The sequence below is a fragment of the Ctenocephalides felis genome, unplaced genomic scaffold, assembly GCF_003426905.1.
Source record: "Ctenocephalides felis isolate EL2017-DRISC unplaced genomic scaffold, ASM342690v1 CF-g0.4_SCAFFOLD_01886, whole genome shotgun sequence".
In the NCBI taxonomy this organism is placed as follows: Eukaryota; Metazoa; Arthropoda; class Insecta; order Siphonaptera; family Pulicidae; genus Ctenocephalides; species Ctenocephalides felis.
The window spans coordinates 133,230,486-133,245,949 of record NW_020538040.1 but is presented as its reverse complement, the minus strand read 5'-3'; the positions used below and the strand labels follow the sequence as shown (position 1 = coordinate 133,245,949).

Genomic DNA, 15,464 nt, shown 5'->3' with positions numbered 1-15,464 from the left:
ATACGACACTCCTATTTACAATAAAATCCGAACTAATTCGCAGTGGGTTCTATAAAAAACCGACTATAAGAATTAGTGTAAATCACAGCATTCGTACCGCGTTATATGGTGACCAATAAATAAGCTAGATGTAGGGGAAATACGGACAAAATGTAATTGTAATTGTAATGTATTTGTAAACTGCTTTCTTAAAATTAGCATCTCAGTATGTCCTTACTCTCAGTATGTTTTGTAATAGGTTGCACTTTTGCTTAATAAATATTATAGTTCATACTTAATAGTATATTACTGGTGATCAATGAACCAAAGATGAGTAAAAACGATTGAGACTGGTTATAATATCATTAAATGAAAATATCACTAAAAAACAAAATGCCATGTCATTATGTCCGTACTTCACCTAAGTGAATTTTTGTTTTGAGGCAAGTTGCATCAGCATTGCAATATGTGCAAATAATCGACATAAGCAATAAGAAATCAATATATCCGTGTTTTGCAAGTTCTTCCATTTTGTACAAAATCTACAACTATATTACTTATTTTGACAAATGATTTAAAACATTATTTTTGCAAACTTTAATTGATTTTTTTATAAATAAACCACTTGTCGTAGGCCCTTAACTCATAAAATGTTTCATAAAAATGTCCCATTTAAGCCGATCGTTCCGAGAAACTAATTGAAGTTAGTCTTTATAAAGTATCATCAAAAGCTTATAAATTTTCAAATCGGTGCTCACATATCGACACATATATTCTTTTTCTTATTTTGGTCTCGAACGATTCAGAACGACTTCAAACGTGGAGATAAACATAAAGCTATCATGTCAGATTCATATACAATAATATAATAATTCATATAAATATTATCATTGATATACAAATGAAATTATTAGTACGCAAGTATACAGGTAGACCCTCGATGTTAGGTAGATAGAAAGCTAAACAGGTAGAAAAAGAGATAGGTAAAAAGTATAAAAGTAAACAGGTAGGCATATAGACAGGAAGGCAGAGAGACTTGTACACAAATAGACAGGTTGACAGGTAGAATAGTGGACAAAAAGATACACATGTAAATAAGTAGACATGTAAACAGAATACTTATCTGATCATTTACAAATTAAATTACTAAATCTATTAATTACACATACCGGAAAATGCATGCAAGTTGCATTTAAGCAAAACGCCACTTAAACCATGCAAGTTGCATTTAAGCAAAACGCCACTTAAACCTCGTGAAAATAGCATCGTGTGCACAATCATATCTAACATATATCCATTTGTGACTTTTTCTGCCTTGTAGTCTTCAAGTGAATTTGAGATTTTTTCATAAAGTCTGAGTTAACATCTTGATAAATACCAATTATTGACTTTTTTCCTATGATTCACAAGCTTCGTTACTTTACTAAATTTCGTGTATCTAAAAACATAATATAAATATTTATAGTTTAATTCTGAGCCAGTCTCCATACACATTGAATAGAATTGGCAAAACATAGTTGACAAAAAATGTTTAGAATTAGAATGAAAATTGCTCGATTTTGTAGTTAATAAAGAAAAAATAATAATGAGTAGTAATTCAGTAGTTTCGTATCCAAGAGCCGTAAAGCAACAATTGCTTATTTTTAGTTTAGGTCTTTCCAACTTCTGCAAATAAGTAACAGTATAACTAGTGGTGCATGGCATTGTGCCTTGAGGCGGCAAATTGCTAGAGCTTCCCGTACCGAGAACTAAATTTTTAAAAAAAAACTTGAAAATTTTTTCAAAACTGAAAATAACTAATTTTTGAGCATTTTGAAATTTTTTAAAAAATTAGACATTTTTCGAAAATTTAAATTTTTTTTATATTATGAAATTTCTTGAAAATGTTGAACTTTTTATTAAAGCAATCGCGCTGCATAGCTGTTTTAGAGCCGAAATATCGAAGCGCGTAAGCGCTTCGTCGCAGATTAACGTGTAGAACATTGGTACGAAACATATGTAAATGTACACAAAATTTGGTAATATAATGTGCATATGTCTAATGATCATTTTTGACTGCCAAGTGGCATTATTTTTTACTTTTTGTATTGGATCTCCGGAAACACTAGATCTGCCTTCTCAAAAATTTTACCAGTTGTTCACTTGGTGAATACAAGTAAAATGTTTGAAAAAATGAATTATTGAAATTGGACGCTCCGTTCTCTCAAAATCTGAAATACCATTTTTGGCCCTTTTTGCGCCGTATCTTCGAAATGGCGAGGCCTACCTTTGCCAAAAACTAATCAGCTCGTCTCCTTATCGATAAAAACTAAATACGTGTTCTCGAAATCATAGACAAAATATTGTATCCGCACACACATACATCAATTTTTTCTAAGGTATGCCGAAATGTTCAGAAACCTCTAAAACGTAAAAATATATTAAAAACTTCATTTTCGATTTTACTGCGATTACTATAACTTACCCTATGGAAAGTTAATAATATGCATTAAATAAAGTAATAAGAATTTTTTGAAATCATTTTCCACAATCATAGTTGATTAAAAATGTTAAATGGATTACACGTATGATTATATTTTAGGTTCTAAAGAGAGTCTTTCAAAGGGCGATGCAGAAGGTAGTAAAGATATATTTGAAGCGGTTGCATTTGCGAGCAAATTAGTATTTAGACCAGGAGTATCGAAGATATTCATCACATTACCATGCTCAACTTGCAATCCAAAAGATATGAAAGTAAGTTCACTTCCCTAACTATCTAAGTTTAATTAATTTTTAATGAAATTATATTTAAAAAAAATATGAATTCTAAATGCGTACCACAATTAAAACAAAACGAGCCTTTTATAATCCAATTTAATACACACTCTGATATATGGAAAACATGAGTTGTCAACTGAAACTATTATGGTAGACGCATTTTAAATAAAAAACAATCCTTTAAGTATAAAGTTAGCACACATAAATTTTATTATCAGAACATACTTACTTCTGACCATTGTTACCAAGTGTTATGTTTCAAAGCAATAAATAACACTCATCACACAATTTTTAATTCATTTTACAAATTTCAAAATAACCGACAACAAAAACATTTTTACTTCTTTTTGTCAAAGAAAAAAACAAGAACGCAAAGAACGTGAACTGTAACCATCATGTTGAAAAAAAAAATCAATCAAGATCCTCCTACTAATTTTTCTCGATTTTATTCATCAATTTTATTTGCACTAATGTTTCGTCTCTAAATTATTTAATAGCTGGATTACGCTGCTATAAATTCCCTCCTGCTGGAAAGTGGCATAAAACTGCACATGCTGATCAATGAAGAATTTACCTTTGATAAAGTGAAAACAAATAAAGCATTTTACGGTTCGTAAAAATACAATACAATATATGAAACAAAATATTATTTACTAATATAATTATCGTATTATTACAGGTATCGATCAAGTCACCGCATATACGAAAAAGACGTCAATGGACTGATTGGAGACAAGGAACTGAGAGACTCGGTGAGACTTCCAAAAGCTACTTTGGGATATTGTTCCAGATTGGCACTAGGATCCAATGGTAATTAATTATGAAATAATACTATTTGATTTATCCAGGAAAAAACAGCACAGTATTTTACAAACACGAGCACAGCAACATAATTGAAATGATACTTGTATAATTTGTGATTTCCTATTACCAATTTAAGGCATGGACAGTAATAGAGTAATATCAAAATAGACAGCAATTACCGAAAAAAATAAATTTTAAAGGTAGAGTCGTGTCCAAAGGTTAATTGTTTGTAATGTGGCAATAACATCATCATAACCAATCGTATTATAGTAATCAGTAGCAAACCACAAAAAATTAAGTGTATGCCATCACGTCTTAGGGCAAAATGCTGGAACTTCCCATATTGTAATAAACATTATAATTTTTGTACGGAGCCCACAGATATGTGAACAAAATTTGTACTTATTATTGAATCTCTATTAAATGGCGTTTTTTTACTTTTTTAATTTCATCTTTAAAACCGCTGGACCTGCCTTCCCAAGTATTAAATCAATTCTTCATTCCTTCGATACAAATACAATTTTTGCACTTTTTTCCTGGATCTTTGGAACGACTGGAACTGCATTTGCCAAAACCTTTTCCGATACCAGCCAAAAAAGTGTATTCGCACATACACACACACACAAACACATACATACATTTTTTCTAAGACATGTCAAAATGTTCAGAAGACCTTGTAAAGATATGCAAAAAATTTCTCTTTCGATTTTTTTGCGATTACTATAACTTACCCTACGGGAAGTTAAGTATACTATTATCAAAAAATTAAAATACTTTTCAAAATAATTCAAAAATTCATTGGTTTACAAAAACTGTTACTGCAAACGTTAAGTACTGGCTATCTTCGAATATTTAGAAAGATGTTAGATTGTTTTCACAACGGTTTGAAAAAGAAGATTCAATGTACCGTGAACAAAAATAATTTTTTGTCAAAACAATAATGGGAAAAGCCATTTCTTTTATAAATGTGATCATAAATTTCTTTTATATCACACCTTGCTTATCGCAAAGTAATATAATTTACTACGGTTTCACAACGTGTTCAATATAAAAATATCGCGCACGCATGAACTCTTTTATTCCAAATATAATTAATTTTTCTGTAGATAACAGAGCCATCTTATCCGAAAATAGGCCTATACATTATATATTAACTAGAGATGCATTGCATCGCGCCTCAAGGCAAATTTCTAGAATTTCTCGAAAAGCTTCAAGTTTTCTTGAAAATATTGATACTTTTTTCATTGCGACAGCGCTGCATAACTGTTTGAAAGGGCGAAATATCGAAGCGCTTAAGCGCCGCATTGCAGTTTAACGGTTCAATATTTTAAATCTTGGTACTCAGACAAAAACAAAAAAAATTGTACTTATTATTAAAGTCTAATAATTATTTTTGACCGCAAATATGGGGTTTTAACTATTATCATTGCATCTGCGAAACCGCTAAACCTGACTTCCTAAAAATTTAACCATTTCTTCATTCCGTCAATTAAATAAAATATTTTTTGAATCATTTAAATCGGACGTTCCGATCTACCAAAAATTGAATTTGCATTTTTGCACATTTTGCTCCGTATCTTCGAAACGGCTGGGCCTGTCTTAGTCAAAAACTAATCAGAACGTCTCCCTACAATAGGAATCGAATGTTTTTTGAATCATTCAAGTCGGTCAAAATCCATGCTCTAGTAATCGTAGACCAAAATTTGTATCCGAACATACATACATACATACCCAGTGCTGGATTTACAGTAGGGGCAGTAGGAGCTACTGCCCAGGGTGGCAAATTTCCGGAGGCGGCAAAATTTGCGTAGTAAAAACAAAATTTTTTTCTCAATAACATTTTTTATTCAAAAAATATAATTAACAAAACATAATACGATTGCAATGCAAAATCTGGCAATTTTGCTAATAAAAAGATTCGTAAATGAGCTGAAAGTTTAAGAAAAGTATGTTCTTCAGATCGCGAGCACTCTTAAGATGACGAATTTGTGCACTTCCAGCTTATAGTGCCGAAAAAAATTAAACTAGTGACGCATGGCATTGTGCGTTACTGAAATTACCCGTACTAAAAATTACATTTTATAAAGAGCTTTGAAATTTTTCGAAAAATGAAAAAAATTGAATTTAAGAAACCTTTTTTGATATTTTGAATGTTTTAGAAAATTATGAACTTTTATTTATTAACCCTTTCCACTCGCGAATTCCGAGATTTATATGAATTTTGTCGCCGGAGCGGCGGCATCCGAGTGGAAGAAAGGGTTAAATTTATTAAAATTGAATTTTATTTGAATGATAACGATTCTTATTTAACGAGACGTGCAGATTAGTTATTAGTCCAAGGCAGGTCCAACTTATTCGAAAAGACGGGCCGAAATGTCAAAAATGATAATTCAGTTTTTGAGAAACGAAACGTCCAATATCATTAAAAAAATTATATGTATAGACAAAATGAAGAACTACATAAATTTGTGGGAGACAATTCTAGCGGTTTCGGTGACCTAATAAAAAAAAATTCGAGATTTGAAAAAACATTTGGCGGTCAGATATTTTAATAATAAGTATAAATTTTGTTTACATTTCTATGGGTTCTGTAACATTGTATATCCATGATATTGCGACGCAGCGCTTAAAAATACAAAAAACTCAAATTTTTCAAAAAATTAATTTTTTTTTCAAAGTTTTCACAATATTTTTTTTTTTTTTAATTTTAATTTTTGGTACGGGAAGTACAAGCAATTTGCCGTACAAGTAATTTGCGATGCCAAGTACCACTATTTATAGTATGTAATGCGAAATGAATTTTAAAAGAATTTAAAATAATTTTTTACATAAAAACAGTTTAAGTAAAAATCCTGGGATGAGGCGGCATTTTTGTCAGTACGCCAGGGCGCCAAATTTTTAAATCCGGCCCTTTACATACGACACATATACACATACGCCCTTTTTTGTTTGCGATTACTATAACTTACCCTACGTGAAGCTGAAAATTGTGTCTGTATCGACGATAAAATGATTGACGACTAGCTGTAAGTGGAATTCTGTCTTGAGGCAATTATGGCATCGTGCCTTAAGGCAAATTGCTGGAACTTCCCGTACCGTAACGAAATGTTTGAGGAATACTGAATGTTTTCAAATAGATTATTATAAATATTGTAACATTGTCTAATATTTCTAAGAATTATATAAACTGAATTGCTATAACAAACTATAGTCAGAATTAAAAATAAAATCTGAAATATTTTCGATATACAAAAAACTAAAAAAAACTAAAAAAAAAAAATTGGAACAAAATTTTTTTTTCCAAAATCAATTATTTTGTTAAGACAAGCAGAAAGTTCTTTGAATCATTTAAATCGGACGCTTAGTTCTCTCAAAAACTGCCATTTTTTACAAATTTAGCTCCGTATCTTCAAAATGGTTGGGCCTGCCTTTGCCAAAAACTAATAAACACTTCTCCCAATCATTACTAATTGAATGTTTTTTAGATCATTCAAATCGGATGCTCCGTTCTCTCAAAAACTCGATTTCTATTTTCTGCACTCTTTGCTCGTTATCTCCGTACCTGCTGGACCTGCCTCTACCAAAAACTAATCAGCACATCTCCTTATCAATAGGAGTCGAATGTTTTTTAATCGGGCGTACGGTTGATCCGTACGCCCGAAAACGTGGGCGAAAATTTGTATCCATACATACATACACACACACATCCATTTTTTCTGAAGTATGCCAAAATGTTCAGAAACCTTCAAAACGTCGAGAAATGTAAAAATTTTCAATTCCGATTTTCGGCCCATTACAATAACTTACCCTACGAGAAGTTAATAATGACAAACATTTGAATTTTCATTGCATTACTTAAATGTATAGATAGTTTATTTGTTCATAAACTGAAATTTTTTAATTAATTTGTCAGTAGCCACGAATATCATATACTATCCGTTATATAAAACTAATATCGATCTATCCCCGACAGGTTCGCTATTCACCGCAAAGAAAATGGAAAGTGACAAGCGTAATCCGGTGAAAAAATTCGTGAGCGTTTTTGCAAAACGAGTGGCGGTTTCTGCGGTTCCGTCCGCTTGTCAGATATGCGAGTGCACGGCGCGCGACTACGGGACAGCCTACACCCACTGCCACTCCTGCGACTACCAGACACCGCCGAGCCAGGACACGGTGAGTAAAATAATAATTAACTAGCTGTAAGTGGAATTCTGTCTTAAGGCAATTAAGGCATCGTGCCTTAAGGCAAATTGCTGAAACTTCCCGTACCAAAAATTATTAATTTTTTAAAAACGATTAACATTTTTGAAAAAAATTTACTTTGAAAAAATAAGATTTTTGAGAAACTATAAATTGGACAAAAAATTACTTTTTTTTTGAAAAAAAATTAAAAAAAATAAAAAAATTTCTTTTTAATTTTTTTTTGAAAAAAATTTTATTTCTTTATTTTGACATATTGTGGAAGCTCTGAACTTTTTTTCAAAGCAATCGTACTGCTTTAACTGCATAGGGACAAAATATAAAGCGCGTAAGCGCCGCGTCGCTGTCTAACGCATAAGCATTGGTACGGAACCCATAGGAATGTTAACAAAATGTATACTTATTGTTAAAATCTCTATAAAATATCTGATAATTTGATGTGCATATGTCTAATGATCATTTTTGACCGCCAAATGGCTCATTTTTTTACTTTTTCCTCCATATCTCCGAAACCGCTAGACCTACCTTCATGAAAATTTTATCGATTCTTTATCTTGTCAATACAAGTCAAATGTTTTTTGAATTATTCAAATCGGACGCTCCGTTCTCTTAAAAACTAAGTTACCGTTGTCGGCACTTTTTGCCCCGTATCTTCGGAACGGCTAGACCTGCCTTCGCCAAAAACTAATCAGCACGTCTCCTTATCAATACGAATCGAATGCTTTTTGAAATATTCAAATCGGTTGATTTGTGTTCCCGAAATCGTCGACGAAAATTTGTATCCGCACATACATACACACACGTACATACATACATACATACATACACACACACACACACACACACACACATACATCCATTTTTTCTAAGGTATGCCAAAATGTTCAGAAACCTTTGAAACGTAAAGATATATAAAAATTTTCATTTTCGATTTTTTTGCGATTACTATAACTTGCCCTACGGGAAGTTAATTAGTACAAAACTGATCTGGTAGAAAAGCAATTTGTTTATAAATGAAAATAATAGCTGTTTTTCAAGTGGTGTAACAAAAATATTTTTAATCAGCGTGGTCATCAATCTACATAAGGAACTAGCGCTGTCTGGCATCGCTATATACATGGCATCGTGCCTTAAGCCAAATTACAGGATCTTCCCGTACAGAAAATTGATTTTTTTTTATTATGAAATTATTGAAAATATTGAACTCCTTTCCAAAACAATCACTACGTAACTGTTCTAAAGATAAAATATCGCAGTCTAACGGAAACGGATAAATATTGGTACTTATTACTGAAATCCCTATAAAATATCTGATAATTTGATGTGCATACGTTTAATGATCATTTTACCGGTTCTTCATCCCGTCAATACAAACTAGTTAATATTGGTATTTAGCCTTGAGGCAAGTTACATGAACTTCCCGATATGTGTAAATAATCGACTTAATCAATAATAAACAAATTAATTTATGAGTGATTAGAAGTATTCCGAGAAGATTTATTACACATAATTGAAAACGAACGAACACGTTAACTCGGAGTATTTTCTAAAACCAAATTTTCACAAATCAATAATTTTTATAATTGAACCAGTTTTCGTAGGACTTTAATGGTTTAGTATGTTCATTAAGACCAAGTACTCTATCGTTATACCAAGTAAATCGTCTAATTTTAATTTTAACAAACGTCAAAAAAACTACTCATTTTCTCAAACTTTGATGAATTTTTAAAATTAAACTACTTGTTTTAAGGGCGTACTATTTCAGTAATTTCTATAAGACCATGATATATATCGCCAAAAAAAGTTCCATTTTTTTTTTCAACAGATAATTGCAAGAAAATGGCTCGGTAGATTTTCACCTAAAACTAATCAGTATCATTCCCAACTAATATCTTTCGAACAGTTTTTAATTTTTTTAAATCGATTCGGTAGTTTGAGCTTAAACGTGGACGAAAAGTTTAACACTGTTTTTCAAATTAGAAAGAAATGGTTCGGCAGATCGTCTCACAAAGCTGACAATATATAGTCCTCATTAAGATACATCAAATGGCTTTTAAATTTATAAAATCGATTCAGGCATTTTTTAGAAAACGTCTATCAAAGGTTTAATTTTGACAAATGCCAAAAAAACGATACAATTTTTTGCAAACTTTGACGAATTTTGCAAATTAAACGACTTGTCGTAGGGCCGTAATATTTTAGTATGATCTACAAAACTATGGTATCTACCGTCAAAAAAAAATCATAAAAATAGTCGTTTTTTTTAAAGAACTTTATTACAAGACAACGGCCTGGCTGATCTTTACCAAAAACTAATCACCACGATTCCCAATCAATATCTATCGAACGGTTTTTGAATTTTCAAAATCGATTCAGAATTGCGGGCTAAAACGTGGACGAAAAATTTTTCACTTTTCTGCGATTTACAAAGAAATAGCCCGGCCGATCGTCACACAAGACGCAGAAACGCTAGTCCTCATCGAGATACATCGAAAGGCTTTTAAATTTTTGAAATCAATCCTGCCGTTTTTGAGAAAACCTTGATTTACGGCAAAAAATATGTTCACACACATGCACACACACATACTTTTTTCAAATTTGGTCTCATTCGATTAAGAATGGCTTGAAACGTCGGGAAAACATAAAATTAGCGAGTCGGATTTTTTTATGAAAATAAACTTCTCTTTCGGGAAGTTAATAAAAAGGTTTTTGTATCGTTCATATTGGACGCTCCGTTCTCTCCGTTTTTTCATTTTTGATAATTATTTTTATAGATTGCAGAATGAAGATAAAATAAATAAAAAAAAAATAGTTCAGAGTAACGCCATTATATTTATAATGTTAAAAATTTAAGAGCTCGTGATCGTTTTGCTGTCAGAATTGCTATAATAAAATAAAATTACTTTATACTCGTCTCAGTTAAGCTTGCGCCTATTATCTTACTGCTAGAACAAAAACAGTTCATTGTGTTGAGTACGATGAGAAAACAATCTTATCCGACGATAGGTCTATAAATTTATATAGTTTTATGCCTATAAAACGTTCCCCATATTTAGAGACCTTCTTCTATTATAAAGTAAGTAGGTTCATATGCAATAATATTAACTATAATTTCATTACTTTCTTTGTTGCAGAAATTTATGGATGAATCTTCTGTGTTAGCGCTCCTCCAAGATTTCAGTTTCGACAGAGATTTCGAAAGTGATTATGTGGATTCGTCATAGCAATAAATTAGTATATATTATTTTAGTACAATGTTCTTGTAAATAAAATGATTCTGTTGTGTTATGTTTGGCAATAAAATATTTATAATTATAAATCAATAATACAAACGGTGTTTAAAGTTTCTCGTATGGATCCGAAATCGTTGAAGAAGATTGTCAGCAATACTAATATTAAAATTATTCACATCCACAAATTTGAAAAAGTAGCATATATTATATTTCATGCTCTTCGCCATTATCCGTTTCTTTTTGGATTAACACATAAAAAAATCAATCAACATTAAAATATGATCAAGTCAAGAAGTATATAAATAGTAGTTCGTATTTTTTCTCATATTGCGCATGGTATCAGGCTGCGATCAGTCTTCAATAAAAGTTAATCATTCAATTCTTGAATAGATCATATTTTCTCCTATGTTTTCCTATTTTGATTTCTAATATTCTGAAAATACAACCCTGTGGAATGATTTAAAAATCCAATATCCCCAGCTCTCTCTTTATTAAAGATACCCACAAAAATTCAAGCATCCTTAGCGATTTCGCTTTATTTGAATATGTTTCATTAACATCGAATTTGAATTGTTTCATTAACATCGAAATTGATTGTATAGTTAAAATACAGAAGTAAGTGTGAGTGGCATTACACCTTAAGACGAAATGTATTATCATACTGATATGTTCTAATAAATAGACTTAATCGATAACAATTGATATTTAGCAACATTTAAAAATGTCAGGATAAAATTTTAAAATTTTGACGCAGACCGTGATTTCACACATTAATAAATTTTCATAAATAAACCACTTTTAGTAGAGCCATAATAATATTATATGATGTTCGGTTAAGGAGAAAAACTATCAAAACAAAAAATCAGTAATTAATTACGAAGAGTTGCCAATCTTTTCCAAGAACCAATAGGCACTATTTCCAACTATATCATTAGAACCGTTTTTGTATTTTCAAAATCGATTCAGAGATTTTGACGAAAATTTGTACAAAACAATTTGCACTTTTCTGCAAATTCCAAATCAATGGTTTGGCCGATCGTCTGGTAAAAGTAACTAAAGCAATAGTCTAAGAGCCAGTGAACTATTTGACTAACCTGTTTTCTTAAAGCTAGAAATTTTTTTAATGATATTTTATTATCGGTACATTAAGAAAGTGCCGGTCTGGCAAGCGTCTCGCGATTGCGTCATTATCCCTAAAGTTTTTGAAAATGTAAAAAAAAAAATTTTTTTTTAACTTGCTTTCACAAGGCTCAAATTTTTAGGGTGTAGTATTCTTTTAATTGTTCAGAAAGCATATGTAAAAAGCCAGACCATTCTGACGGTTGCAAGAGTATATCATTAAAAAAAATTCGGTTGCAAGTCAAATAGTTCACTGACTCTTAGACTACAAGTCCTTCTTGGTCTAATGACTTTTAAAATCTTTCAAATTGATGCAACAGTAGTTTAGAAAATGTAGATTATGGCCAGATTTTGACTCACAGATCAACACACTCATTTCATTTATACATTTTGATACAATTTTGGTGTCAAAAGATTCTGAATGACTTAAAACGTAGAGGAAACAAAATTAGCAAATCGGATTTTTTGGCAAAAACAAACTGCTCCTTTGAAAGCAGAAAAAAAAGAAAGCACTTCGAAGAGAGAGCAGCGGAAACAAATAATAAAATTAATTGAAATTAAATTTCAATATAATGCTGATTATCGAGAAAGGGAGAACTTTTAAGTAATGAGTCTTGGACGAACACTTGATTGATTAACGACTTGTTTGAGAAAAGGAAGCATCCAGACTTACAAGGCTAAAGTGTACAAAAACAGGTGTAGAAGACAACCTGGTATCGAATGGTAAATATTGCTCTCGCACAAAAGACCTGCCTTCGAGCAGAGAAATTATTAACTGGCATGATCTGCAATAAAAATGTTATACCTGTAAACCATTTATACAAAATATTTCGTTTTTTCAATGATTTTATATATTCATGTTCAAATTTCTTGAAGATTCTATACATGATGATACTAAGTTATTATAAAATAAAACTAGACACTTCTACAATGATTATATTATAGTTATACAGTACGTACCTCTTATATCAACGTTAATTAATATTTGCATTTATATAAAATTACACATAGCTTATATGTATATGAAATACTTCAACTTCAAAAATTGATAAAATTCAATTGGTTCTAGACTGCCTATTATAGATTGGTGTATATAAAAGCCATATGTTTCATTATCAAACACACTATCGCAGACATTCCTACACCTATTTTTAAAAAAAAAAATCAATAATCAAACTAAAAAGCATAATACATTTTCTATGTGCAACGTTTGCAGAATTTTTGCACTTATGTAGACCAAGAACCAAGAGTCGAGGGCAATAGAAATGCCATGAACGACCCAAGGATCCACGTCTTTTACAAAAGTTATTAAAGCTAGATTGCTAGTTACCAGGTAACATTTATTTATATTTGTACACGGCACTGGGAATACTTGTGTAGATAATCACAAAAAGTTTTGAACATAATTGACACAATTATTTTTTAATTTATTTTGTAAAATCACAAAATTCAGACACGACGAAATCGAAATATGATGCTTTGTAAAATACATCGAGCATTCTTATATAACATGATAATAAAAATTGTGCAGTGAGACAGTCATTTGTCATATCTCTAGAAACAATTTATCTTACTTAGATGAATATAATAAATCTATTATTTTAATAGTACGATAGGTTTTTATAATTTCAAGAGTTTTCTCAGTCATATTGTCATTTTTTCTCCAAAATGTGAAAGCTTTCATCGTTTTTTGTGGTATTTACGGTGATTAGGCTTGCGAGCTTATGAAGAATTTGTATCAAATTTTGTGTAATAAATAAAAACAAGGCTAGATATTTTTAACGGATTTAAGTATTATAAAATCCGTAATCATTATCAAACTTGAGCAGAACGTAAGTCAAAATTATGGAACTTTTAAAATTATTATTTCGCAACTTGTTACTACTATGAGCCATCACAACTCAATTTGTTAATGGCACAGCATTTACAAATATTGATATAAAAATGTATTGATTAATAAATTTATAAATTTATAAATGGTATCAAAAAGGTACGTATCAAGCTTATCTCCAGTAAAAGACCAATGGAACTACAGAATGAACTTTTCCCAGATATATACTTCCATGAATGATATCTGGGAAACATCTACGTCAATCACAAAAATTGATCGATTCATCGATTAAGATTTCGAAATAAGATTTTTTTTTATAGAATTTCACCACGCCATTAAATCTCACTAGATTATTTTAACGAAATTCTAATCTGGATTCAAGATTTTCAAATAAGCTATATGATAATGCATTAGTTGAGTCATAAATGATTAAAATATGGTTCTAGTGCAGTAGAGAAAACGAGTTTCATAGACTGTTTATTAGTGTCTTATTATATAGTGTCTGTTTAAAATATTAATATATTAATAATTCATTACAAGTAAAACAATGAAAACCTCGTCATGTGATAATTGTCGCAAACATATGAAAAGAGGAAATATATTAAAGTAGGAGATCTTAACCCCTTAACTTACAATTTCGATTAGAAAATGTTGGGCCAAAGTTGTACAAGCTGGCGCAGCGTTTCTGACTGTTTTTTCCACATAGTGTACAGATTTTCACAAAAATTAAAAAATTTTGTGTTTTATTTATCTATAAATAAATATTTTGTGATACTTGCGATTGCCGTACCGGGCTATGTCCGTAATGCGTAATATTTGCTTCTAGACCGATTATCATACGCAGGCTATTCCCGTAATATTTACGTTTGGCCTAGAAATCGCACGCGAGCTATGTTCTTCATTTTAAGTTAAGGAGTTAAAAAAGAATACAGGACATTTTTAAACAAGGATTGAAAATATTTTTAAAAGGTAATCAGGAACATTTTTAAAAGAAGATTGAGGAGGATTTTCTTAAAAGAGGAGATAAATGAAAAGTTATTAAAAGTTTTCTTTCGATAGCTGATTCAAGCAGCCTTACTTCAAGCAGTATTGACATAGGTCTTCACGCAAGCAACCTAATTATTTTCATAATATTCTTGGTAACAAAGTCGCACCAAAAGTGGTGGATTTCTAAAAAAACGCATTCAAAATACAACCAAAAATCAAATAAATAATGTTTTAATTTAAACATGTATAATATTAATAGTAAGGAAAAACGTTACAATACACAAATTTTAGTTATTTTCAGTCGATACGATCCATTTCTTAACTCGACAATTTTCAGAGCCACATCCGTCAGTGGTAGATTTCTAGAAATTAATTATGTGCGCTTAATTTTAATTGAGAATATCTTTAAAGTTTGTAGTTCGTACTGGCCATAAGCAAGTAATATGTAGTATTATTATAACCATTCCATTACCACGACAGATCGATCATTTGGCACACGGTTTACAATTTTATTTTATATTTTGGCACATTGAAATAAAAAATAAACTTGAAAA

The 15,464-nt window shown here is 30.8% G+C and overlaps 2 protein-coding genes across 4 annotated transcripts in view; one reads left to right on the top strand and one right to left on the bottom strand.

Moving 5' to 3' along the window:
* LOC113375923 overlaps nt 1-10,964 on the top strand; it is a 112,003-nt gene extending 101,039 nt beyond the window's left edge. The window contains exons 64-68 of the mRNA XM_026615862.1: nt 2,561-2,712; nt 3,234-3,349; nt 3,416-3,546; nt 7,514-7,713; nt 10,875-10,964. Of these exons, the coding sequence (XP_026471647.1) occupies nt 2,561-2,712; nt 3,234-3,349; nt 3,416-3,546; nt 7,514-7,713; nt 10,875-10,964 (689 nt within the window). The remainder of the gene's footprint in view (nt 1-2,560; nt 2,713-3,233; nt 3,350-3,415; nt 3,547-7,513; nt 7,714-10,874) is intronic.
* Nucleotides 1,294-15,464, bottom strand: part of LOC113377906 (tyrosine-protein phosphatase 99A-like) — a 32,685-nt gene continuing 18,514 nt past the window's right edge. For 2 of the 3 annotated variants that reach the window (XM_026618360.1, XM_026618359.1), the window contains exon 13: nt 13,066-13,237. The gene's annotated coding sequence lies outside the window, so the exon portion shown is untranslated. Of the gene's footprint in view, nt 1,418-13,065; nt 13,238-15,464 lie in introns of those variants that run through there. The other variant, XM_026618358.1, reaches the window with a different exon arrangement.